The sequence below is a fragment of the Xiphophorus maculatus genome, chromosome 3 (genome assembly GCF_002775205.1).
Source record: "Xiphophorus maculatus strain JP 163 A chromosome 3, X_maculatus-5.0-male, whole genome shotgun sequence".
NCBI classification, from domain to species: Eukaryota; Metazoa; Chordata; class Actinopteri; order Cyprinodontiformes; family Poeciliidae; genus Xiphophorus; species Xiphophorus maculatus.
The window spans coordinates 15,965,066-15,991,449 of record NC_036445.1 but is presented as its reverse complement, the minus strand read 5'-3'; the positions used below and the strand labels follow the sequence as shown (position 1 = coordinate 15,991,449).

Sequence of the window (26,384 nt, the reverse complement as noted above, 5' to 3'; positions counted from 1 at the left end):
TCTACATATAGGCTAACTTAGAAAAAAAACTATTTTCTAGTTACCACTTCTTGATTTATGAAGATCACCACATCCTTTGCCTTATTTGAATGATATGTTTTATTGTCTTTACAATTTTAAAGAGTGCCTGTAAGAAACAGGCTTTGTCATTTCATTTTTAAATTCCAAGAAAAAAAGACTATGGACAAACAACAAAAATGCTTTAGTTTGAATTATTCTACAGAAGTTTGTAGTGGCAACTGTTATTTTGTTTAAAACATATATTTCTTGGCATGTTTGTTTCTTTTGATAAGATGCTTAAATTAAATGTTTAATTTGTCTAAAATTATCAATGTGAAATGACATGTTACTGCAATAAAATTTATTTTACGGCTTTTAACACATCTTTAGCAGGGGCACTAATAAATGTAGAGGGCTCTGTAATTATCTTTGAGCTCATATTCCATTAGCACTGTGAAAGATGACATTTCTGGCATGCATTCATGTTGTGAAATGAATCAAAAGGGGGGAACGGATTTGAAGAAGTATTTTTGGCTAATTTTCTTTCCCAAATTAAGTAGGAACGATCATAGAATGTGAAATCCACTCATGTGGGAGAACTTTTTTCTTGTTCTTTTTCCATGCCACATTTTTGGAACAGCTAATTTCCAGGTCCAGCCGTCATTTAAATCCCTTGTTTACAAGCTATTTATGAGTTTTAGAGATTTTTAATGTGTTGTCAACAAAAGTAAGTAAAAGCTCCATCTTAAAATATATTTTTAAACCACCTTAAAAATTCTAACTGTTTCACACTTCCTGGGCAAAAAAAGGAGGAAAAAATCTTTACTTTTGACAGCATTGCATTTAACATTAGTTTTATTTAACACACCAATTTTTATGTCTATAGCTGAATTAACTTTTTGTCTGGCTCTGGTATTTATGAGGATATAGTCAGTGTGCTGTGAGGAGTCTTCAGTAGATCTTAAATCTTCTTAATGGGGTTGAAGCAAGAGATCTTGGGTGGCCAATCAATGACTGAAAATTATGTTTTATCCTCCCTAAATGACTCTATGGATGTTTCAGCCAGTTGAATCCTGGCATTCAATCATGCTCCTCTCTCAGTAAAATTAGCTTAGTTTATATGCCTGCTTGATAGACGAGAACATTTTTAGCTAAGCAGAAAATTAGTTTTTTTTATATATATACCAGAAACACAGGATGTGTATCTTAACATTGCTTTTCAGGAATATGGTACAACTCATATCAATCATGTCAAAGAGCATCTCAATAAACTAAAATGTTGAAAAGTTGGTTGCCTAGTGACCTGTCCAGGCTGTACCCATCCTTAGTTACTCACAGCCACTAAGGATGTGAGTAACTTATGCTCACATCCTTAGTGGCTGCTGGATATAGGCATCAGGAATATCTCAAAGGATCTGGTTGTTTACAAAGAGCTGCATCCAAGCATACTAATGGTAAGTTGAGTGGAAGGAAAATGTGTACAAGAAAAAGATGCACAAGCTAAGCCAGGACTGCATCTGGAGTCAGTGCGTTAAGAACCACCACATAGAGACATATCTAGGACAAGTGATGCATACAGTATGTCGCCCTCCTTGTGTTAAGCCACGCCTGAACACCAGAATTGAAAGTGTCTTACTGGAGGCAAGGAGAAAGAAAGTCTGAATTGTTGCTCAGTGTACCAAAATTCTGTTTTAAGGCAAAGTCGTTCTTGTTTTTGATGATCAAGGTATCAGAGCCCATAAGAAAAGTGGAGAGGTACAGAATTCAAGCTGCTTGATGTCCACCGTCAAGGTTCAAGTTAGGGATAATTTTGGGAACCATGTCATCTGCTTATGTTGGTCCATTGGACTTTATGTCAGGATACTGGCCTGCCCTAAGCCCCCTAGAGTCTATAAGATATAGTACAGATGATGAGAGACAGAAAACCCAAAAATGCAGATGAGATGAAGGTTGCTATTATAGTAACTTATGCTCAACAACTCAGTAAAGCCAGATGGACCATCTCAACACCACACCCCATTGATGGCATATTTCATGCAAAAAGAGCCAAGACCACGTACTGAGTGTATATACTGTAAATTACATGATTACACTTTTTATTAGACTGACATTTCTGCAATAGGAATAATTTTTCAAGGTCAAATGTAATACTCTAATTTTCTGAGAACTTAAATTTAGGGTGTTCATTAGATCTAACCAATAATCATGAAATTAAGCTAATAAGGGCTTGAAATATGTCGCTCTGTAGTAAGAGTACGCATTTCACAAGTTGCACATTTTAATTAAATTATAGAATTGGATCAAAGCACTTGTATTATAAGCGGGATTTTTTACCTATTTGGTGGACTGTTTTCTGTTTTTTTCTGTTTAGTTCCCTCTTGACGAGGCAGTGTATAGCCTTAAAGGTAATGGGAGCAGAGGTGTTATTTTACTGAGCCAAAGGTCGGTGGTGTGTTAGCTTCTTGTTTAAACTGTCATCCAGTGAAGAGTTCACAGCTGATGAAGTGCTGTCTGACACCAACAGACAAGGGGGAAAAAATCATTTTTGGAGATTGAATCTGTCACTAGCGTGCAATACAGAAACACATTTTTCCCCTAACTTACTAACAAGGAAATATATTGCACAGGCAGAGACGATGTGGCACAAGTCATAACATGCAGGTTTTTTTTGAAACAACATAAATGTGAATGTAGAAAGTTAAAGTCTATTTATGAGCCAAAAAAGTGATAGTAAAATTGAATTTTTAGATTAAACAACATCAGTTCTATTGATCCTAAGCCAAAAGGTTGTTGCAGCTTATTTGTATTTAAAGAAGAAACTTAGATTTGGACCTTCAACACTAAATCTGCAGATTGGAGAACCAATCAGATTTTAGACCAGAAGGAAACAGTTATTACAGACTGAAAAATACGGAAGAAAAACCTAAGCTATAATATAGATGGATGGATAACATGCAGATGGATTAAATAAACCAACAACTAGAACAAGGAGTGGATGGAGGAAGCAGATCTAACTGGACTGACAGAGAGATGGATGGACACGGATGGGATTAAAAACAGAGAAAAACATATACACAAAGGTAAATGGAAATACAAACATTTTTTATACTTGAAGTAAACTCTATACTTTTCCAGACTGTGTATGAACCCTTTAATAAAAGCCCATCTACATGTTACACAGCAAAACATGAACCAATGCGAAAGCGTGTTCCCTCCTAATTCATCCAAATCGAGTCTGGGACTTGACTCCTGAAAGAACATAAAGCTCAACTTCAAAAAATTTCAGACTTCTGGTGGCCAAAGACTAATTTGACTGAACGATACATTCTCTTGGGATACATACCCATGTTGGTATATATGGTAAATTATGTGACATTATAAAGCTCTGAGCACAGCCGAGGTTCAGGTTTCAGGCTTGATGACACCAACAGGAGGATGAAGACAAATGACATGTCAGAAACTATGGACTGAAACGCTGTCATTTCACTGATGCACCTGACAGCACATCTCCCACTCCCACTTCCACACACACGCACACACAAATATGTAACTGCAGCTGAGCTGTGTGGGTGGAAGAGTAAAAAAACTTTTAAAAAAGGGACACTGTGCTCATTTCCTGTCAGTAATAACCATAAACCACCCAACAAGATTGACTAGAAATTAATCATTGGATCACAACAGAAAATTGCTACACTGCTGTTGGTGTGGCAGTAATCATAGAAAATGACTTCAAGCGTTAATGATTGTTAGGAGGTTCAGTACCGAACTGAAGGCAGCGAGCCACTGAAATTGAGGCCATTTAAACTGGAAATTGATGAGTGATTTAGCAGATGAGTGTGCTGTTTCAAAGATATGGCAGCAATTCATCAAAACAGAGGTTCATTGTGATTTTTTTCCCCTCCATTTTTTCTCCTCCATCTCCTCCCTTCAGCAGTACCCCAACTCGCTCCTCCCCAGCCCATCTCTGTAAATACCACTCTTCAATTATTGACACTAAACTCTGAAGGGCATAAAGACCAGGCATGGCCTTCCCACCTCCAGCGCTATTCAGCAGAAAGAAAAGCACACATACACACATAAAGAAATGCCAGGCCGGCCTCCTGCCGCGAATCACGCACTGACTGGCCAAAACAGAGCGTGCAAGCACAACACACAGCAAATACATTACCTCATACTCCTCTGACTCGATAAGCAGTTTGGCTGTGGTGATGCGAGACTCGTACGGAGGGATTTCATTCTGGAGGAAGTGGGGGAAAAAAAAGACAGAAAATAGTAATAAAGGACGATTTGACCACCTTTGGAGGAGTGTTTACACGAGAAAAATCAAACAGAGTTCTTCCTTCCTTTGTCTGATAATAACATGATCCAATTTCAGGCTGCAAAATGCTCCGCAGCTGCATGGCTGTTAATCTCAGTCAAAGTGTCAGCAGGCTGAGTTCGGATCAACCTGCAGGTGAAGATAAGAGTCATAACTGTGGAGTTACAGGGGGTTTGTTCTACCAAATCATCACAAAACCCTTTCCTGTATCACATTATTCTTTTTTTTTAAATGAGCCCTGATATAATTTATTTGGAGATATTAAAATCTAGCACTGCAGCCATTATTTTTCCCCATTAGAGTGACTCCTGGTGCTGCCTTTCATATCAGTTTTTTTCACGCACTGTGACTTAACAGCACACGTTTGTGAAGGGCTTGTGTCATCTTTTTTATTTTTTAATGTTCGCCCGTTCATTATCTCCTACTTTTTTAAAAAAAATTTATCTTTGCCGATGTCCTTAACGTCTGCTGCAAAGCACACTGTGACAGCCAGACTAGTCCAAAAAGGCTTTTTGAAATAAACCTGAATAAAGATGCACCAATTAAATTGGATGGTGACTGGTGACAGAATACCACCAGTTTTCCAGCTTAACCAGCGAGTCAGGAGCTCAGTTAAGACACCACCATAAGGCTGCAAGGACAAACAAAAACCAGGATAAAACCATTACCAGTTTTAATACTTTATGTGAAAACATTTTTAGATATCTGGATTTGTTTTTAAAAATTAAATAAAGACAAAGCTGTTTGTGATCATCTTATGGATTAACCTCCTGGTTTTGATTGTCCAAAACACTCAGACACAAGCAGATGGGAGTAAGCTTACATTGGGGGTGAAAACCCGGTGAAAACCCCCTATTTGAAACGCGCTCTTTAAGAAGCTCCTACTCTTTCGGACACTCTGCCTTCGGCGTGTCATCATTTCGCCTCCATTATGGGGTCTAAAACTGTTCTTAGGAGCGTTAGGCTGAGAAATAATTTCTATGATGAGCTCAGCAGACTTGCAGTTCCACCAGGTGTTTGCTAATTGCTGCTGCTGCTAGTTTGTTGGAGTGGAGAAGACAAAGGGGAGGGGTGCTCTGTAAGATACAAAAAATTGTTTTGCTATGGGCAGAAATGCATGCAAAATTAAAGTTGAGCATACTTTGCATTCAACATATTTATCACCAAACCTTCATCACTTCATGTGGCTAATGGGCATATTTCTGTGACTTCAATAGTCTTCTGCACTGAGCTGAAATATAGGGCCTCAAAAGTCCAAGGTTTTAGAAATGCACAGGCCAATACTCATGCATGAAGCAGCGTGAGATGTTCATGTGATGGAGCAATAGCATAGATATTCTGAGCTGTACTTGCATAAAATTATCTTAGTAAAGTTATGCTACAATATATAAGTTCTTGCTAAGGGACAAACATGCATGTTTAAATTATAGGTCTACTCCTGTTATTCTAATTAATTCAATTGAATTCCTATGTAAACTTTAAAACTTTGAAAAATCCCCAGAGTGAAAGAGGCTATCAGAAGATTTACGTTGTCTTGTAGAAATAATAATTGGAGCCATCGCAATACACACACCAATAATGATACAAAACTTAAATTTCCTTACACCGCTGCCAACAGCAACACTCTTTAGTGTGGCTGCTGATAGTAAAGTTCAGAGGAACATGGAGCTTATTAAGACAGGTTTGAAGAGGTTAAGAGTGAAGCAAAATTCCTCTAGTTTATTATTGTGAGCTTTTAAACTTCTGATGCTATTAAAGACATTGGATTTGAAAAGTTTGGCAGCTTTTGGAAATCTTAAGAGTTAAGCTAAGCAACTGCATTGTCCAGGGAATAAACTAGAGTTTCTGTAAGGCTAAGTTCGCTAATTGATGCTGTTGTCCTTTCGGCACTTCTCTCTAACGGATTGCCTCAGTACAGCAGCTGCCTCCATACAGACTTGGCAGATTTTTTTAAAGACCGATGCCATTCCCTACGCAAACCCCTGATTATCCCCAGGTAGGAACAGGATTCAAATGGGGAGTCTCTGGGGCCATGGCCACCTGCTCTACTCCTGAGTCACTTCTGCCTGCTAAGGGCCCCAAAAGTTCTGACTGCTAATAAAAAAAAGTAAAGATGCTAAAGTTACATTAAAAAATGGCCTCTGTGGTAATGCTTTTTAAAAATTATTTTAAAGGCTGTGTTAATCCTAACACTTGAAATGTTAAGATTAACATCAAAGCCAGAGATCTGAACTTGGCCACAAAATTCTGAGCAGTGCATTTCTTAACCTGAATATAATTTGTGGCAGTGAGAGAAATAGCAACCAGAAAACAAGCTTACCTGTGTTTCTTCTTCTGTCGTGGAGGAAGCTGCACTTTGCTTCTGCGCAGGTAACCACATCCCAACACTTTTCAACAGGTATTCCTTCCCTTCCTATAAACAAATGAAAGATCCATGTGATGATCAAATTGTGTAAAATCTTTTAGATATGTCTTCTACGAACATAAACAAATGCAAATATTCTCAAATTACACACTGGTTAATTGATTCTCCATAGACATTAATGACCAATTATTATGATTTAATTTAATTATTGTAAATAATAATCAATGCAGCTTAGCTGAAAGAAAAATAAATAAATAAATGTTGGTCTGAGGATGTATGGATAGCTAAAAAAAATCTGGGGCAAGCCTGATCCCTAAAGGCTTCATCTGGTACTGCATTGGTTGAACTCTTGATTACTTCCCAACAATTTATAGATCAACGATTTGAGATCTTGTTGAAAACTTACTCAAACCTGTTGAATCTAGATCATATTTGAAGCTCAAGGCTGTTTCCTGCTGTCGACACGGATAAATGGAACAACACAGTGAAAAAGCTAAGTGAGTTATAATTAAAATGTTACGTTCATGCTTCGTTAAAACTCCATTAACTCACAGGAATCCATCGTGTCATTGATGGGAGATATAATGTAAATGCTCCTCTTTAACCTTTATTGTTAATTTTAACCCATGATAACCCACAGTGATAACTAATCAACCTCCTGCTGTGGTCAAGAGTTTGTGATTTCAAAACATTAACGAAATGAGAATGTGCTTCGCCAGCGGTGGTGACGAAAGACTGTAACTAAAGATAAGCTTTCACTCATTTAAAAGCTACAACACATTCTTTGGCATGTGTTGCAACTTTCAGTTTCTCTAGGAGTAAGAAAAATAATATTTTGTCACCTACATCACTTAGGTGTAAAATAATCACAGATCATTTTTTACAATATAACAAAAAACAAAGAGTTTGACTGATTTAGAATATGTTTTAGTTTCAATCTATAAGATCAATGCATATGTTAACACATTTAAATATTAAAAAGATATCAAAATAATCAGATTTTTTTTTCTCTTTAGTCACAGAATGTATCTAAATTAATAACTAATTCATAATTTTTGGTCTATGATCGAATCAAAAAGCAGAAAATAAACCCCAGAAAGTTTAAGGTTGCATACTCTGATCGATACAATTCCTCAATTTTTTATTTAATTTACAAAAGATAGATAAAGTGACTTACAGGACATTTGTGTTTCTCTTTGTTGCAAAACTATCTTTTCAAAATAAAATTATAACCAGTTAGGGTACATTAAACCTCGAAGAAAATCAGAAATTGTCACTAATCAGGAAAACGTGAGTAGTGCATATCTACAAGAGTTTTATTGCACTTGTAAGTTTTTAGTAAAAAAAAAAAGATAAAAGTAAAATTTCAAGAGATATTATTTTAGCTATGTAACACAATATTTTCATGAATAAAGAAATATTCAGTCACAAATGACACTGTTTCAATAATGTATGTTCACAATCAATTAATTTACAACATTGATTTATGAATAAATAATATATTTATTAAATACTTCACACTGCAGGAGGCTGGGTGATGGATTTATTACTATATTATTTTTAATAAATATAATTATGGGTCCATTTAGTTTACACAAATCCTCTATGTTCTTCCAGGATAAAACTGTAAGGTTGATGTAGCAGTTTTCTCCGAAACTGAGTCCAACATGCTTCCTCATCTCTTTCAATTTATCAGATGACTACATGACCTGAATGATCTGCCCAGTAATTAACATTCCAATTGGTTTTACCCATCTGTGTGTGCGTGTTAATGTAAGTGTCCATCTGCTGATTAATGGCATACAATTCAATCTGCTCAGAATAATTAACTCGGCAGATTCCTGATTTAATGTGGCGATAATTCATCTGGAGTCCCTGTGTGAGTGCGTGGACTGACCTGGTTTCTCTCTGTACTAAACAGGTAACTGGCCATAAGCTGGAGAGCCTCCGGGTTGTCATGGTGATACTGTAAAGCTTTTTCAATGAACTCTCGGCACTTGTCTGCAGCTCCCTCCTCCATGCTACCATGAGAGAAGCAGAAAGAGCCAAATGTGGAGTTATCGGAAATGACTAAAACGTGAGAGAGTATTTCTGGTTGTCAGCAGTGCAGGTTGTTCTGCTGCGGTACCAGAGGTCTGTTAAGTAGATCTCAGCCAGGGAGCAGTAGGCCACGCTGACATCCTTCCTTGAAGGGACCTCGTCGTTCTCATCCGTTGTTCCAGCGGCTCCAGCCTGAGCAGCACAAGGCAGACTTCCTGACTTAGAGATTATCATATGAAGTATTTAATATGAAAACATAATGAATAGGAAAGTATTTTTACATCAATAGTTACATAATGTTAAGAAACACTTGTCTATGGTCCCAGAGGAACTTCAGTTGAATAGGCCATTAATGCTGAAAACATGGTTGTGTCAAGCAGAAAAAAATCTGAGTTATAAATGAATAACTAACAAAAAAGCCCCAAATGCCCTCTTCTTGTTCAGTGCAGCGTATACACATTCTGCAGAATGACATATTTCAACACAGAAATTTTTTTCTGTTAATTCATCAGTCTTAATGGAGACATCTGTACTTTAGTAATTATCTGAAGAAAGACATAAACACCCACTAAATATTTTAAGAGCTATGTCACATCTAAGATTAGTTTTGAACAATTTAGTCTCATTAAAAAAACATTTCCATGAAAATACCAAATAGTCTTTTTTCAGCATTTATTTTATCTGCTTTTAAGATTTGAAAAAGACACTTTTCTGTCACAGTGTTTAGGATTTTTCAAGTGACTCCAGGAGATTTTAGTTAATTGTATCAAAAATCTAACACATTTGTCCACACCATTGTTCAGGCTTTTTATGGCGAACAAGAAATCTAGTTTATTTTATAAGAAATAACACACATTTTTAACTAAACAGGTAAAACGTCTAGGTGAAGGAAACAACGCCTGTGCTTCCTAAAGCTGATGATCACATGAAGACCCTTCATCATCATGTAACTTGTTTATAGAACCTATCCTTTATAGGAGGGGTACTTTAGACCACAGCACCCTCCTGTGGACAAAACATTAAGTGTCTTAAATTTCAACTAGAATGACATTTTTAAGCTGTTCATCTTAAAAATACACACGCACAAGATGCATCATTATAGGATCTATTTAGATACATTTAAGATATTCACATTTTATCAACTATAACTACTGAATTCCATGTATTTTATTGGGAGTTGATGTTATATAATGTGAAAATAGTGCAGAATTGTCAAAAAGTAGGGCATAGATTTTTATTCAGCCCTCTTTATTCTGATTCCCAAAATCCAGAAGAGATTGAAGAGATTTTCCTTAGAAATAATTATTCAATAAAAATTTGTTTGAGATTATTGGAGAACAAGGGCATAAGGTTGTGCAGAAATTTAACATCGGGATTAGATTTTTTTTTTATGATACATCTCTTAGTAATGCACTCTTCAAATCTGGACATTGCATAACAGCGGCAAAGAAAAAGTCATCACTGAAAAAAAAGCTCCACAGTTTGCAGTTTCAGACAACATGTGGGAAACGTGGGACACACGCAGAAATGGTTAACACAGCCGTGCATTTGCACCCCACCGACTGCCTGGTCAGGATTTGCATTCAGTATCTATTGCATCTGGAGTTACTGAAGCCTGTAATCTAAACAATCATCTCCTTAGCAATGGACATTATTAATATAAAATTAAAGAGACCATAGTGTTCAAAATCTATCCATCATTTACACAAGCTTGTACATGCAGGGTCGTGGTGTGTTGCTTCCTATCTCCAGCAGTCATTAGACGACCCTAGGAAGGTCCCCAGTAGGTCACAGGGCAACACACAAAACAAATAACCATGCACCCACACTCAGACTGAGGGGTAATTTAGAGAGACAATTTAACCTAACATTTATGTGCCTGAACTGTCAGAGGAAATCCACAGACCCTGAGAGAACCCTATAATGAACTGGGGGAACATGCATCTCCATGGACAAGAGCCCAGGCTAGGATTTGAAAACAGGACCTTCTTGCTACAAAGCAACAGAACAAACCATAGTGCCACGGTGCAGTTCAAGACTCAAATGGTTCACTGTACTAAAATGTCCAGCTAGAGATTGTTAAGCTTTATTAACACAAGTTTGTAGCCTAAATTTACCTTAGCTGAGACAAAAAAAAAACTGTTGTTCTGGTGAGATGAGACCAATTTAGAATATTTTTCTTATATGTACAACACTGTCTGTGGCACTGTCTAACCCCCAAAACTAATATCTTTATGATGAAATATGATGGCAGCAGCATTCTGTGAGAATTCTTTACTTCACACACATGGTCAGACCCCACTTGTTTTAGATCAAGGAATATCCATCTGCTAGAAAGGTTGAGTCGAGAGCCAGACCTAAATGTAATTGAGAAACTGGCAAGACATGAACATTGTTTAGTTATTAGTATGAGCTTTCTTATGAGGATGAATTTGCAAAAATTTTAGTCTTCAGCTGTGCAAAGCTGGTAGACATACACACAGAAGAGTGACCGCTGTTACTGCAGGAAAAGATTTTTCTGCAAAGTCATCACTCAGAAGGGTTGACAACAAAAGCATGCCACAAGTTTGTTTTTTATATCTAAAATATTGTGAAAAGCATTTATTATTTTGGTAATAATACACTCTTTTGGATTGGTCTACCACATAAACTACAGTATCTATAAATATAATTGTAATTAATATATAGATATATTAAAGCTTGTAGTTGTCTAATGACCAAATGTGGATCGGTTCAAAATGTATGAAGTTGTTCTCACTAACCTCTGTTTCCTGCTTCTCTAGAACTGATAGAAGAACTTGTATTCCTCTTGTGTAGTAGTCCACAGCCTCCTGGCCGGAGTGAATTTGTCCCAGATACATGTATTTGCTATGACCAACATCCGGGCTTAGGTCTATTGCACGGATAAACACGTAGGAGTTGGTAAAGGAAGCCCAAACAATTCCCATTTCAGGACAGAATGAACAAAATACACAATGCTTTAGTGACTAATCAGTAGACAATGTATAAAGAAAATAAAGTCACAAAAGGATATTGATTTAGCTTTCTGCATGTCTCCTAATTCAGAGCAAATGTGTCCCAGCATGTCAAGAGCTTGTAGGTTGTTGGAGTCCACATCCAAAGCTCTCTGACAGAAAAGGCCAGCCATGTCAAAGTCAAAACTGTCCATGTACTCCTGAGTCTGAACACACAAGATAAATAAATGTACAGAATAAAACCTAGCCACTTTCTACGGTGATAGGTTTAATTTTTAAAAGCACCTTCTCTAGTAGTTGCTGTACTGAGTACTTTTCAGCTGTCTTCTTCTTGGCTTTCTCGTGCATTCTTACTTTCATCCTTTCTTGAGGTGACAAATCAACAAACCCTCCATCTGTGGAGATGAAACACAGGCGCGAATGAAAAGTTGCTAGTGTCTCATTTAGTGATAAACGGAACGAACACATTTTACATTGGATATAACAAAAAAAATAATAATAATAACAATAACACTGCACAGCTGACCCCTGTTTTGACGGTTGTCCTTCCTCTTGGGTTTATTTTTCTTCTTGTTCTTAGCCTGACCTCCCATACTGATAAATAACGCTCGTTACTCTTTACAATAAATTTTGCCCCTTAATAAAAAGCTTTTCCCAAATATACTCCACGCGTGCTAAAGAACTCTGAACAGCAGGCGGCATGCAACACGCATGCGGTAAGTGCTGAAGCTGGGTGCGCCCCATTTGCGACTTGACGAGGCAATAGGGACGCCGTGTAGGAGTGGTTTGTACACAATCAATCTCAAACAGTGCATCTGTCGTGACATGTCCATTTCTCAACCGGCATGCTCGACCGACGCCTCTTTCACTGTCATTGATATTTAAGCATATTTCTAAATAAAGTTATTTGATCTGCAGATTTTGATTCCCACCCTCCTGACGCTGTACATGCGTCAGGAGGTGAGCTCTGGTAAATTGTATGTAATTTTTGCTTTTTGTTAACGGCTGTTGATATAATAATCCAGTATCTGTTTGACAGATTGCCTCTAACCTCCTTCAGCTAAAATAAATATACACCATTTTCCCTCTATTTAAAAGGAAAATACTCTTATCATTGCGATCATTTCCACCCAGGTCATTCACCGGCTGATTGTTAAGAAATGCATCCACAGTCACAACTACGGAGACAGATAATGAACAAAATACCAATCATACTGAATACATTTTTAAAACTTAGCTAGTGGAAACGTAAAATATTTTACATCTAGTGTTATGTTCGTTTTTGCAAAAATATTCTGAAAGCTATAATAAAAAAAATTAAGTCATAAACTGTGTTTTAAATTTACCGATCCATTTCTGAAGATGCGCTAAACGTGATCGACAAGGTGACGAGCCAATCAGGCAATGCGTCGAGAAAACGCCTTGTGACGCATCTGGAACGTTCTCGATTTCAACCAATAGTATAGTACGTCAAATGGACGCAGTATTTTTTCTTCGTTTTACAATTTGTTGTAAATAAACGAATGACAGAAATGAGGCTGGCGGTGAAATTGCTCAACAAAATACAGTCTACACAGACCCCCTAATACTCGAGTCTATTTTGAGGTAAGTGTAGAATATTTACGTCGAAATAATGACAAACTGCAGCCTCTCACGACCGTTATATCTGCCGCCGCCCTGGAGTGACAAGAAATTGAATGATAAGGCAATGTAAGGTTAGCTGAAAGGTGTTGATGCTAATGCTTGATGGTGCCACGTCAAGTTACCTAATATTTTAACTTTTGCTTCGCCATACTGTAATAAAGAGTGAGCTGTTCGCTCGTTGTTAAATATTTCGTTGTTTATCATCCGTTGTAACCACCTGACGTTAACGAAGCCGCTAGCCTTTTAGCTTGGCTGCAGAGCGAGCAAGTGTTCAAATAACTATTAGCGCCAGGTTCTGTAAATACTTAAAACGTGATGTGTATGGTCATTGCGTATATAATATAGCGTGCAATTTTTATGTTTCCTTAGAAATGTAATTCAAGAACACTTCCCAAGCTAAATTGTGTAGTACAATTAGTAAACGCCCAAAAATCTTTCTGAATTGTTCTTCATAATCCATCACTGCTCATGTCAGTTTCGACAATAGCTCAAAAGTTTTTGCTTTTTTTTTGCAACAACAACGTAAGAGGCTGTAGAATAAATTTTCAAAAGCTTTTAAAAGCTGTCACAGAGAATATTATTTTACAAAACAAGTTTATGTAATGCTTTTTTCATATTTTATTTAAAATAAAATAAAATGTTCTACTAATTAACTGTAACTTGAAAACTGAAGAAAACAACTTGATCTCATCAGAAAGTGGCAAGAAAATGCGCCACGTTTTGTGGAACATTTTGTTTTCCCATGGATGGTGGAAGATTATTTTGGGGAAAACATTTGAAGCTACTTTTTTGCAGGCATGCGGAAAAGTCATCAAGACAGAAGATGACTTTTCTGGCTTAAACAAAAACAACAACAAACAGACATTTTTTTTTCAGAAAGCTTTTTTTCCTTCATATGGTCAATTTTGTTAACTTAAATCACTGAATTAAAATAAAATGTACACAGATGACTATGATGGATATTAGAAAAATAAATCATAATTTACCAAAACCAGAATCTGCTGATCAAACATTAAGAAGAAATTGCAATTACTACCAGCTTGGAAATATCTATTTGGTAAATGTTTAATACAGTGATCAGTTAGGTCATTATATAACTCAATTTGACTAGAGGGAAGTAGTACTTTACAGCACTTTGTTTGAGAATATCAGTAAAGTACAAATCTGTGAATATCTGTCCAACTATACAAAATCCAAGCTCCTCTGTTACTAAATATAACAGTTGTTTTGTCTGTTCTTGAAGTCACCTTAACCAAAAGCAAATCTGGATTTGTGTTTGTGTGCTGTTGCCTGGCAGATTGATGTTATACCTATGCTCCATTTTGCTGCCAGCCCCTGAGCTTAGACGAAGTTGGACCACAGAGAGAAGTTGTGGCTAATGCCACAGGTACACACTGCCCTGGGAAGTGGAGTGTTGCGATTTGGAAGAGACTTCATTAAGAACAGACAGCCTCTCTTGTCCCTGCATGACAGTCGGACCGAAGAGGGCGTTACTAAGGATTTGAAGCCAATCATGTCAGAGTTAAATAAGGAGATGGTTGATTTGGTTTGGGGAAAACCATCAGGGGGAGGAGTTTCCACTTCGATCTTCCGAAGATGGTCTCAAGGTAGGGCTTTTGTTGTGATAACCACAGTGAGTCCATGTTTTCAGTTGTTTAGAAATTGGCAAACATTTGATATTTTATTGGAAGAATATATCTTTCTGCCAGGCTAGACAGGCTAGAGTTTATCAAACTATTTTGAACATTTTAAATCTTCCTCTTTTATTTTTTATGTATATGTCTGTTGTTAGTCTTTGTTTTACTAAAGATCCAGCTGAAATTTTGTTTATTGTGTGCCTAAATACGTATACAAAATGAATTACTGGCTCACTGTTGAATGAAGACTTCCCTTTTTTGCAGGGTTTGTTTTTAGTGAGCATGAGCAAACGGCTCTGAAACAGTTTGAAGGAGGACCATGTGCTGTGATTGCACCTGTTCAGGTAAGTTTCTCACTGCACAATAGCCTGAATATTAGTACATTCAGTGGCAACAAGATTAGATCATTGAATGTTAAATAAGTGGCTAACATGACATGTAACTAAAATTCCAATTGCTGTGAACTGAGTTTGTTTCTTTGCAGGCTTTCCTTTTAAAGAACATTCTTTTTAACAGAGAAAATTCCACATGGAGACAAATGTCAGGTAACTTCCATAAAAAAATATTATTGGTTTTACTGTTTTTCTTATGTCTAACCAAAACAATTTATATTTTCATGTTTGTCTCTGTTAGAAGAGGAGCAGAAGATGGCCTTGTGTTCAACACTGAGTGAAATCCTTGAGTCTGCATGTGCCAGCCCCTCCACAGGGTTCTGTTTTGTGACATGGGCCAAGGGACAGAGCCCATATACTAGCACGCTTTCTAAGACCCAGACACAGTCTCAAACACAGGACATGCCAAGACCAGAGAGCAGTCAGTCGCCACAGGAACAGCAGCCAAGTTAGTCTTGTATCATCGCCCACTCACTGACTGCATCTTTTCCTGCCCAACTAAATACATTTTACTGAAGTTTGACAGACTAACTCTGACAGTCTGATGTTTTGTCTTGATGGTTCTGTGATTGTGTTTTCTTGTGTTTAGCTGCTTTGGCTGCTGAGGACCTTGGCTTTGAGCAGTTTCACAGCGTACTTCAGTAAGTGAAGATTATTAAATTTTTATCAAATATCATACTAATATTTCCTCTCATCATAAATACCTTTCCCAATATAGTCTGGTAAAATGATGACTACTGTGGAGGGAGGGATTTAAAACAAACAATGAGATTTGACAGTTGCTAAAGTGCAGGATTTTTATAGTCTGCTGCATTTTTCTCAGAAGCATGAGGAGCATAAAAAGGAGGTCTCAATTTATCTATCTTGGCTTTTAAATTGAACTTTCAATTTCACTCTCCTTACAATTTGCCAACTCTCTGCTTTCATTGATTGCCTTGTTGAAAGAATGCTTACACACAAGGTGTCTGTTAAAGACACACCAGCAAATTAAGTATATGCACAGTTGAGCTTGCTGTGAGAAACATTGAAATTTGATCACATAGTCCCTGACAGCTTAGACTACAGTCAGCAAAACGCAAAGCTTGCTCAAAGCAAAGAGGTGCATGCTAAATAAGACAGCTTCACTGGTATTTTTTTAATGAGCAATAGGATGAGAAGGATGGCGCGCTAATCCCTAGCGGTCTAATTTTTCTTTGTTCTGTTTTGTCTTGCATCATATTTTTTTTTTATCTTTACACATTAAGGACTGGCAAACACAATCCATGTCCTGTGACAGTTTACAACCTGACACCCTTGGAATTTACTTTCTGTTGTTTCATTTTATTTTCTTATAATTCGTATATATATATGTATGTATGTATGTGTGTATATATATATATATATATATATATATATATATATATATATATATATATATATATATAGTTTATTTTTTGATTTTATTTTTTTACTATATACTATTCTTACTTGCTGCTTTATCCTGCAGCAAGCGAACTGTCCTGTCAGTGTCTGATCTCAGAGAGGAGGTGCTGTCTCTATACCAATCCTGGAGGGGGTGCTGTGGGGTTTTGCTTTTCCTTTACTCTGTCATCCTCACTAAGGTAAGGGGAAAAATGTCGCAGGGGAGAAATGGTTATTTCAAATACTGATGGCGGTAATATGATTTCTGAGATTAAGGGGATTTAAAAAAATAAAGTTAATTAGGTACAAATCGAATATTCGGTTTTGCGTTTGGATACTTATTCAAAAATATGTAATGTTCAAACTTTATGTGGAGGTTGCAAAGATTTCTAAATGTTCAACAAATGTTATCTTTTGCTCTTTTTTGCAGGGCATAGAGAATATTAGAAATGAAATTCAGGACCCAACAGAGCCCCTCATAGACCCTATACATGGTCACGGAAGGTATACAAATCCATCTTCTTGTTTCTTCAGCATTAAGCTGACTTAAAATGATTATCATTCAAAGCTGTTTTAGTTTACATTATTAAAACAAAGTAGATTTTTGTTTTTATTAAAATTCTATTGCTAATTAAAGACTTTGCTGTTCTTTTGTCTATACTTCTCTTTATGATGGTGAGAGCCCAAAATTAGAAGTGATGGAATGCCTTAAGCTGCATTTTTCATACTTTGTTTATCCCCGTTTGATACACTGGGGTCTTTTGTCAGCAAAACATAAAGGATTTTGTTATTTTAACACTTTTCCATTAATTTCTTGTACAGCACATTTTGTATGTGTAAACCATATATATGACTGATTTTATACAAATACATTATCCTTGCCTACTGCACCTCTAAACCCGCTGCTGGTGTCTCTCCCTGCTTGCAGCAAGCTCCCACATATTGACAAGATAAAAGGGATGCAGAACAAGTGGGAATAATGTCTCTGTTTTCATGATCACAGTATGAGCCTTAAGTTTAATTTGGGCTTAAAGTTGACCATTGTCTCTATGGAAACTTTTGCGACTCTCGGCTGCACAAAATCAGTTTAAGTTTGAGTTTATGGATGCGAGGGAGAGCTGAACACATCATATACATGATCAGCATTGTGAAGTTCAAAGTTTCTCTAAGAAGTGTTAGTGGCTCTTAAGAACATATTGATTTTAATGTTTTATGCAGAGCTCTCCCTATTTTCTTCACGAAGCACATATGTGCACAGCAGATTTTGTTTCTTACATAAACATTGTTTTTCTTGTCCTTTTCTTGTTCAGTCAGAGCCTGGTGAACCTCCTTATAACCGGCCATGCCGTCTCTAATGTATGGGATGGAGACAGGGAATGCTCCGGCATGAGTAAGAGCTGGCCCTGATGTTGTTGAAAAATAAATCTCATTAACACATAGAACAAGTAGTAATCCTAGTTTTAACCATATTTCTCTGAGATTAGTCATTGGTTTAATTTCATATCTTCACATATTAACAGTAAATGACTCAATCTTCCATCAATAATATCAATGTTCACTCCTCTTTTAAATTCTGTTTATTTTTTTGTAGAGTTGCATGGAATTCATAAACAAGCATCTGTTGGCTTCCTCACGCTTATGGAGTCACTGCGCTACTGCAAGGTACAAACACATGCAGAAGATAAATGAGAAGAATAAGCAAACTGTCAAGCTCTTGCTAAGTGTGCTGAAAACTTGTTTTTTTTAAACTACAGTTTACTTTGATCGAGAATTCAAGATGAACACAATTGAGCTGAGCACAAAAACTTACGAGTAAATAGATATTTGATTCATGTTGCTTTTAACTCTGAGATCTGGTAAATTTCCAGTAAAAGTAACAAACTACAACACATTTTAAAAGATTTAGAAGTAGACTGTTCAAACAAATCAAAAGGACACAACACACTTTCTCACTTTAATTTTCTGCTTTTATGTGAAACATAGAACAGTACCTGCAACCTAATTGCTATTTGTATTAAAACACTACATTTACAACACTCTTAATGCACAAACCCCGTCTTGAAACATGGTGGCAGCATCACACTTTGGGGAAGCTTCCCTTATGCGGGAACATAGTCAGAGAAATGAGAAGATAGATGAAGCTAAATACAGTTATGCTGGAAGAAAACTTGTTGGAGGCTGCAAAAGACTTGTGAATGTGGCAGAGGTTCACCTTCCAGCTGGAGAGAAAAGAAAACATTCAGCCAGAGCTAGAGATGGTGATCAAAGCAAATTTTTACATTAAAAGTGTAAAGCTTAAATACAATTAAGAGGGTGGGAGATACACCGGAATCAAGCAACTGTATTACCATTAGTTGTTATGAAAATGTTGTATATATTGAAAACAACTTAAGAAATTTGACTTTACACCCTATAGCTGTATCTGACTCCTTGAAACTGACCTCAGTCTTTTTAAGAACCTTCTATACTCTCCAACACTTGGCCTTCAGCATATCATCACAACAATGCTTCTCCATACTATCCATTGATGCCATTTGCAACTGTCTTTAGAAGTGTCGCGATTTGTATAAAAAGTTCAGCAGATGCGCCGTTCCACCAGGTTTTTGCTGATTGCTTCTGCCGCTAGTCTGGTAGAGCTGTGTGGAGGAGGAGTCGGGGATGGGTGATTTGCTTAGATGACTGAAGCTTCGAGGCAAAGCTTTGGGTAAATGAGTGTTGCATTGCAGTAACAGGCTTTAAGGCACCCCCGAATTACTGCCATGGGACATTCAAGGATTTCTCTAACATGCATGAAGGAATTAAAGCAACAGTCTGGCTATGTCTTTGATAAGAAAATAACATCTTAACATGATATAAAGCTCAAAAAAGTCGATTTTGCATAATAGCTTGAATGTGTTTGCCTTGGAGCTTCAGTCACCCAAGCAAAGACTTGAAAATTGTTGAAACCATCTCCATCCAAACTGACTTGCAGGTAAAAATGTAGAGACTTGCTTTCAAAGAATTACAACTCAAACTGGAACTGGAGTTTTGACTCGGAGGGAATGAATACATATTCATTCCACATTGCTCAGAGTTTCATTTGTAAAAAGTTATTTTTCCTATTCTTTTCTCTTCGTGTTGGTTTGTTGCACAACATTCTAATAAAGTACTTTTAGTGTGGGAGGGAATCGTGTTCAAAATGTAAGAAATACTTAGGGCATTTATACACCTATAAAAGTGTTTCAGTTTCATTGGACAATGAAACTGAAACACCTCTCATTTTAGTGTGGGAGGTTTCATGGCTAAATTGGACCAGCCTGGTGGTCTTCATTAATTGCACATTGAACCAATAAGAGCAGAGTGTGAAGGTCCAATTAGCAGGGTAAGAGCCCAGTTTTGCTCAAAATATTGCAATGCACACAACATTATGGGTGACATACCAGAGTTCAAAAGAGGACAAATTGTTGGTGCACGTCTTGCTGGCGCTTCTGTGACCAAGACAGCAAGTCTTTGTGATGTATCAAGAGCCACGGTATCCAGGGTAATGTCAGCATACCACCAAGAAGGACAAACCACATCCAACAGGATTAACTGTGGACGCAAGAGGAAGCTGTCTGAAAGGGATGTTCGGGTACTAACCCGGATTGTATCCAAAAAACCTAAAACCACGGCTGCCCAAATCACGGCAGAATTAAATGTGCACCTCAACTCTCCTGTTTCCACCAAAACTGTCCGTCGGGAGCTCCACAGGGTCAATATACACGGCTGGGCTGCTATAGCCAAACCTTTGGTCACTCGTGCCAATGCCATCAGTGATGGTTTGGGCTGCCATATCATGGCATTCTCTTGGCCCCATACTTGTGCTAGATGGGCGCTTCACTGCCAAGGACTACCGAACCATTCTGGAGGACCATGTGCATCCAATGGTTCAAACATTGTATCCTGAAGGCAGTGCCGTGTATCAGGCTGACAATGCACCAATACACACAGCAAGACTAGTGAAAGATTGGTTTGATGAACATGAAAGTGAAGTTGAACATCTCCCATGGCCTGCACAGTCATCAGATCTAAATATTATTGAGCCACTTTGGGGTGTTTTGGAGGAGCGAGTCAGGAAACATTTTCCTCCACCAGCATCACGTCGTGACCTGGCCACTATCCTGCAAGAAGAATGGCTTAAAATCCCTCTGACCACTGTGCAGGACTTGTATATGTCATTCCCAAGACGAATTGACGCTGTATTGGCTGCAAAAGGAGGCCCTACACCATACTAATAAGTTATTGTGGTCTAAAACCAGGTGTTTCAGTTTCATTGTCCAACCCCTGTATATATTTAAGCTTTTTGATTAAGGCAAATCCAAGTTACACAAAATAAGTAAAGTATTTTCTAAAACAATTGTGAGATCATGAATCTTGGGATTTTAACATATTGTTGCAACTTAAGTCACAAAGAGCTAAAATTTTAATATGGATGTGCAAAAGAGAAATCAAGCTATCATAAAAATATGGAAGCCAGTCTGCAAATTAACATAATGAACCTGTTTGCAGTGTGCACGTGTTCCCATAAATACACAACATACATGTTCTCCTAACAAGGGCAAAGATCATTTTGGTGAATATGAGTTTTTAATTTAATCCTGATGGTGTTTAGGGAGTTAATTTTTGTAACTTGTCTTTTCTGTTCAGTCAGTACATTTCTCTAATGAAAAAGACATGTTTTATTAGAAGCAAATGCTAAATCATAGTGGTACTTGCCAAAAATAGATTCTCTCCTCTTATAATCTATTTTATCTATTTTAGGTCGGGACATTCCTCAAATCTCCAAAGTTCCCTATTTGGATTCTTGGCAGTGAAACACATCTCTCTGTATTTTTCACCAAGGCAAGTTGAGTGCACTCATCCAGCACATATTTCACACACCGACACAGAGTGTGCAACACAGGCAGATATTTCTCAACAGGTTAGAAAAACTAAAATAAGGAATGTGCTCAACAGATTTAGTTTTGTGTAGATCAAATATCAGTGTGTGTGGAAAAACAGGTGAGGCAGAGATGGAGGGGGAAGGAATGTGAACACAGGAGATTGTCTTATATGGCAGGTGCTGTATGTTGGATTGTCACCAATCAAGTATCAAGTGGGGATGAAGGGAATTAAATAGTACATTTGTTATATTGTATGATGTAAAAGTCTGCTTGGCTTCAGTAAAAGACACCAGGTTTACCTTTGCTGTCAGGGCAATTATAACAATGTGGATTGATGTTCCAGATTTTTTTTTCTTGGTAGAGTTTAGTCTCAAACACTCTCAGAATTCATATTTGACTAAATGGATAATCAAGAATGAGACGATTACGTAATTTGAATAAATTATTTTGTGCTATTAGAGTGTGGCTGTTAATGTGGTGTGAATCACAAACTTGCTGCAAATGCAAGGGTCACATTAACAAAGACATTTAACTGAACAAAACTTTTCTGCTGTGTTTGCACCCTTTTAAAAATAAAATGGGTATTTGTATGCAATTTATATCTGGAAATAATTAATTATGATGATTACGCTTCACATAATTATTATCACAAATTGTACTAGAAACCACAACAATAGTAGAAGGTTTTATGTTTTGTTTTGTATTTTCTGTGTGCCGGCGTGTGTGTGTTTATGCTTATTTTTTCCCTCTCTGTCTAGTTTTATTTTTATTTCCTTTTTTTTCCCTGGCATCTGGCTTACATTGTCCTGCCTGTTTTGTCAAAACAGAGAAAGCTGAGAGGCTAAAAGGTTCCAAAGAAAATGCAAGGCTCTTTAGTCTGCCACAGGTTTAGTGATGCTTAGAATCCTTAAATGTTGGTATCGTTAGCACCTCCTGCCAGGCCAGCATTATGCATTACAGTGATTTTGACCTTAATCTTATGGTGTGTACTGTTTTAATTTGTTTATACATCCCCTTTTACAAGATTTCTGCTGGTTTGTAAACCTAAGGAATAAATGTGAGAGATGAAATGCAGCCAAAATGGTTTCTGTTGAATCCCAGTTTTACAGGGGCAATGGACAGAAACATAGTCTTGTTGTGAAAATACCATGCTTAAATGCTGTGGTTTTCAGTAATAAAACTAACCAATGATTCTGTTGTAGCAATTATGCTTATTAACTTGCGAAATCATTCCTTGCTTACCAAGTTAAAGTTGTACAACTTTGACAAACTTTGCTGCGCTTGTTGTAATTTTACAGCTTTTAATCTCTTTTTGGACTGTCTTGTTGCAGTAGCAGAGCTCTGTGTTCTTGGTTCACAAAACTCCAGCTGGTTGAAAAAACACAAGACTTTTTCTGACCTTTTCTACTCAGTGTTCCAGAAATGCTGTAACTGGTTAATCCCAAATTACAGCTGAGGCAATGTTAGGACCTGGTACAGAAACCTGAGGAGAGTGTCGTCATGTGTGTTTCCTTATACAGGTGTGTGTGAATGCATTCACCTTGTACTAAACCAGGTTATCACGCTCATCAGTGAGACTGTAACTATATACAGCAAAAGATTGAAAATTAAATCAAGGGTCTAGGAAGTCATCTCTATTATTACACCACACCCTTAATATAAAATTGATTAAAAGCTCGGTTACATGACTAAAGCTCCACCCGGCAGTCCTAGTGTATCAAATGTTGGATCTGTGATGAACCAATCATGTATGTGCTAATGAGTTACCGATTCACACAAGTCCCTGAGGCTGGTGATATGTTTGTATGTACATTCACATTGCAGAGCAGAAGAAATTTTATCCTGATTAGCGTTAGTGGTGTGTGCGTGTGTGGATTTAGCTGGTTGGAGTATTCCAAGGAATGCGATTCCAAAGTTTCATCAGAATGCATTTGTTTCACTGAGATCCATTAAGCACACAAAAACTGGTTAAGATACACAGATAGAGCTACATGTTGATGCTTGTAGTCTGCTTCACAAGCTTCAGAAAAGGTCTAAAAATCAACCACTGGCTGTCCTCTTCTGCTCTTCCATGAGAGAGGTTTTATGGATAGACTGGCCCACCAGGTTATGTCTGTATATTTGCAGTTAACAATAGTGACCCCACTGTTGCCAACTCAGTGACTTTCTTGCTATAATTTGTGACATTTCAAACAAAAAAATTGGCACTGGCCAAAATCGGAATCAGCAAGTCCGGCCTTTTAAAGATTGGTATTTGGTGATTGGAGATTGGAGTTGACTGGAGTTTTTAGTATGCAGGTAGAGGAGAAAGATAAAAAAAAATCAGTCATATTCCAGAAAATCAGCCTACTTTCCATTCCAGTTTTTAGTGACTAGGTTGCCCAATTGAAGGATCATCCTGCAAATCTTATTCTTTACCTTAATAGTCCCTCATGGAATGAAAAGGGGAGGAAAGGAAGTTGAGAGGAAGGATGCACTTAAAAAGGGCACTGCAGTGGTCACTCAGGAAAGGGGCTTAGGGGAGGGGGATCCTCTTGTGACATTTCTCATCAGTCTTTACTCTACCCTCACTGAGTGATGAGGTTCACAGGCTGTATCTGAACTTCTCCTGGGACTTGCATGTGTGTGTGTTTGTGAGACTGTGTGTACAGTAGTTGTGCTCTGGGTCAGTCATTTACTTGAAGAGGTAACAGCCGTTATGGCGCTTTCTGTCTTCTAAGACTTCCACCTCTGTCTACACACAAAACGTCTAGGCTAGTAAAAAAGAAGAAAGTGGGCTGGCTGAGAAGAAATAAAGATTTCTCTAGAAAATAATTGAATGATATGCTGCCATGCACAACCAACTTGTATTCATTTATGAAGGAAACTCAGTAGATTTAGGCAATTGAAATGTGGAACTAACTACTTCCTGGAGACTGGGCAACTTCCCTGCATTGTTACAATGTAACCACTGGAACAAAAGACAGGCCCAGGGACATAGCGATATGTTCAACTTTTTAGGGTTTTTGGACCATCTTAAATTGGGATAAATCTGGATACAGAACTGTTTTATAGGTATTCTTTAAAACCTAGTTTCATTTTATGGAACCTTTTTCTATTTAAAACGAGAATATAAATGTATTGCGTGCACAATAAGAGGCTTGTCTATGATGCCATTCTTGCCGGTACTGCTGCTGACCCATTAAATCATTTTTAAAAGATGCAATAAAAAGATGGAGGAAGATTTCTATAGAACACCACAGGCACATTTAAGGATCTTTTTTCCTCTAAACAGGATTGCTCCCTTGTTCATTTGATCAGTGGGTGCGGGTCATATGTAAACACAAAACAACAAAGCGGTGTACATTAGCAGTCATTAATAACTTTTGACAGGTCAGACCAAAGGTCATTGTAATGGGATAAAGGGTTGTCATAGGAAGTGTGTACGTGCTGCATTATTCTTCGTTCACCCTTGGGTGTTTGTCAGTGTTATAGGAGCCATCAGTGTGTTATACAACTACTCACTGGTGTCTCATCTCTTTTCACAGAGACGCACTTTTGGTTATCAAAGACGGCTTCATAAATCACTGTTTTGTTCTGTCTGTCACACTCGAGACTCATGCTCATACCCACAGACCTCCAGCAGAAACTGCACTCTCATTATGTGACAGGAGAAAAGCTTTTCATTGTTTCTTGTGATTTCCTGTGATGTCTTGGGTCATATGCTTTTATATGACCCAAGTTTTTTTAGATTAACTAAAAAACTATAAAGCACAAACACAGTAATGACACATTTACATAACAAGGTCTTGCATGTTGACCTTCTACTCAATGTGTCTTGTAGTAAGGCTATCTGTACCTGCTCTGAACAAGACTGTAGACATTATCCAAGACCTGTGCTTTGTTTTGAAACTGAGACCTTTAAATATACTCCATGTCCACTCACAGCCTCTCAGCACACACAATACCTCTTTAGGAGAACAGGAGGGAAAGAAAGTGTAATTCTAGTAAAAGGCTATGCCTACCTGTCTTACCTGAAGTAGCTACCTTGATGTGGAGATAAAGTCTGAAAGGAAGAATGAACAAAAAGTGGAGGGCAAAAAGGGAGGAAATACTACAAAACTGGAGTACCTACTTATCCCAGGAAAAGGTAGGTAACAAGGGCAAGAGACAAAGTGAAAGGGGAAACTAGATGAGTGAGAGATCTTCTCTGCTTGAAGAACCCCCAAAAATGCTGGTGAAGGTTTTACCCATTCACAGACATTCCATGAAGTGACACAAGTGCTGAAAGGGTCCAATTACTTTCAGACAAGCTTTTGTACTTTATCTAGCAGACCATGATGCAGGAAACCCAACCAGATTATAACAAAGGACGATAACTCAGACAGTCAACAGAACTTCAAATCTGTTGCAGGCCAGTTGAGATCTTTTGGCTAATATCTAAGGTTCTTATACAATCTCAAAAGTTACTTAAGGTTATTGAAATGTATTTATTTTTCCAAATTGTAGACTGTGTCATTGTCTAAAAGTTTTATTCAGTCCACCATTCATATATCTGTCCTTGAATCCATCCAGGTATTATCTTGCATAGCTACACACATATATGCCTGTCCATTTACTATAATAAAAACAATCCATATTTGCACTAACTTATTACATTTCTCTTTGTAGTTGAATGCAAAAATATGATTAATTATAATATTCAAGACTAAGTAGAGGACAATTGAACCCT

General features: G+C 37.4%; 2 protein-coding genes across 4 annotated transcripts in view; one reads left to right on the top strand and one right to left on the bottom strand.

The window, feature by feature from the left end:
- LOC102218112 (probable assembly chaperone of rpl4) overlaps nt 1-12,410 on the bottom strand; it is a 33,507-nt gene extending 21,097 nt beyond the window's left edge. Inside the window, exons 1-8 of the mRNA XM_023331605.1 lie at nt 12,225-12,410; nt 11,984-12,093; nt 11,758-11,904; nt 11,486-11,635; nt 8,812-8,915; nt 8,581-8,704; nt 6,639-6,731; nt 4,169-4,237 (exon numbers count right to left, since the gene is read on the bottom strand). Of these exons, the coding sequence (XP_023187373.1) occupies nt 4,169-4,237; nt 6,639-6,731; nt 8,581-8,704; nt 8,812-8,915; nt 11,486-11,635; nt 11,758-11,904; nt 11,984-12,093; nt 12,225-12,291 (864 nt within the window). The 5' untranslated portion in view covers nt 12,292-12,410. The remainder of the gene's footprint in view (nt 1-4,168; nt 4,238-6,638; nt 6,732-8,580; nt 8,705-8,811; nt 8,916-11,485; nt 11,636-11,757; nt 11,905-11,983; nt 12,094-12,224) is intronic.
- Nucleotides 12,411-13,181: 771 nt separating this feature from the next.
- mindy3 (MINDY lysine 48 deubiquitinase 3) overlaps nt 13,182-26,384 on the top strand; it is a 29,312-nt gene continuing 16,109 nt past the window's right edge. Inside the window, exons 1-11 of one of the 3 annotated variants that reach the window (XM_023331423.1) lie at nt 13,183-13,303; nt 14,675-14,949; nt 15,244-15,323; nt 15,464-15,524; nt 15,613-15,819; nt 15,961-16,012; nt 16,858-16,972; nt 17,203-17,276; nt 18,083-18,162; nt 18,364-18,434; nt 21,552-21,632. In XM_023331423.1, coding sequence (XP_023187191.1) covers nt 14,721-14,949; nt 15,244-15,323; nt 15,464-15,524; nt 15,613-15,819; nt 15,961-16,012; nt 16,858-16,972; nt 17,203-17,276; nt 18,083-18,162; nt 18,364-18,434; nt 21,552-21,632 — 1,050 coding nt within the window. In that variant the 5' untranslated portion in view covers nt 13,183-13,303; nt 14,675-14,720. Of the gene's footprint in view, nt 13,304-14,639; nt 14,950-15,243; nt 15,324-15,463; nt 15,525-15,612; nt 15,820-15,960; nt 16,013-16,857; nt 16,973-17,202; nt 17,277-18,082; nt 18,163-18,363; nt 18,435-21,551; nt 21,633-26,384 lie in introns of all 3 variants that reach the window. The other 2 variants (XM_023331422.1, XM_023331424.1) reach the window with 2 other exon arrangements.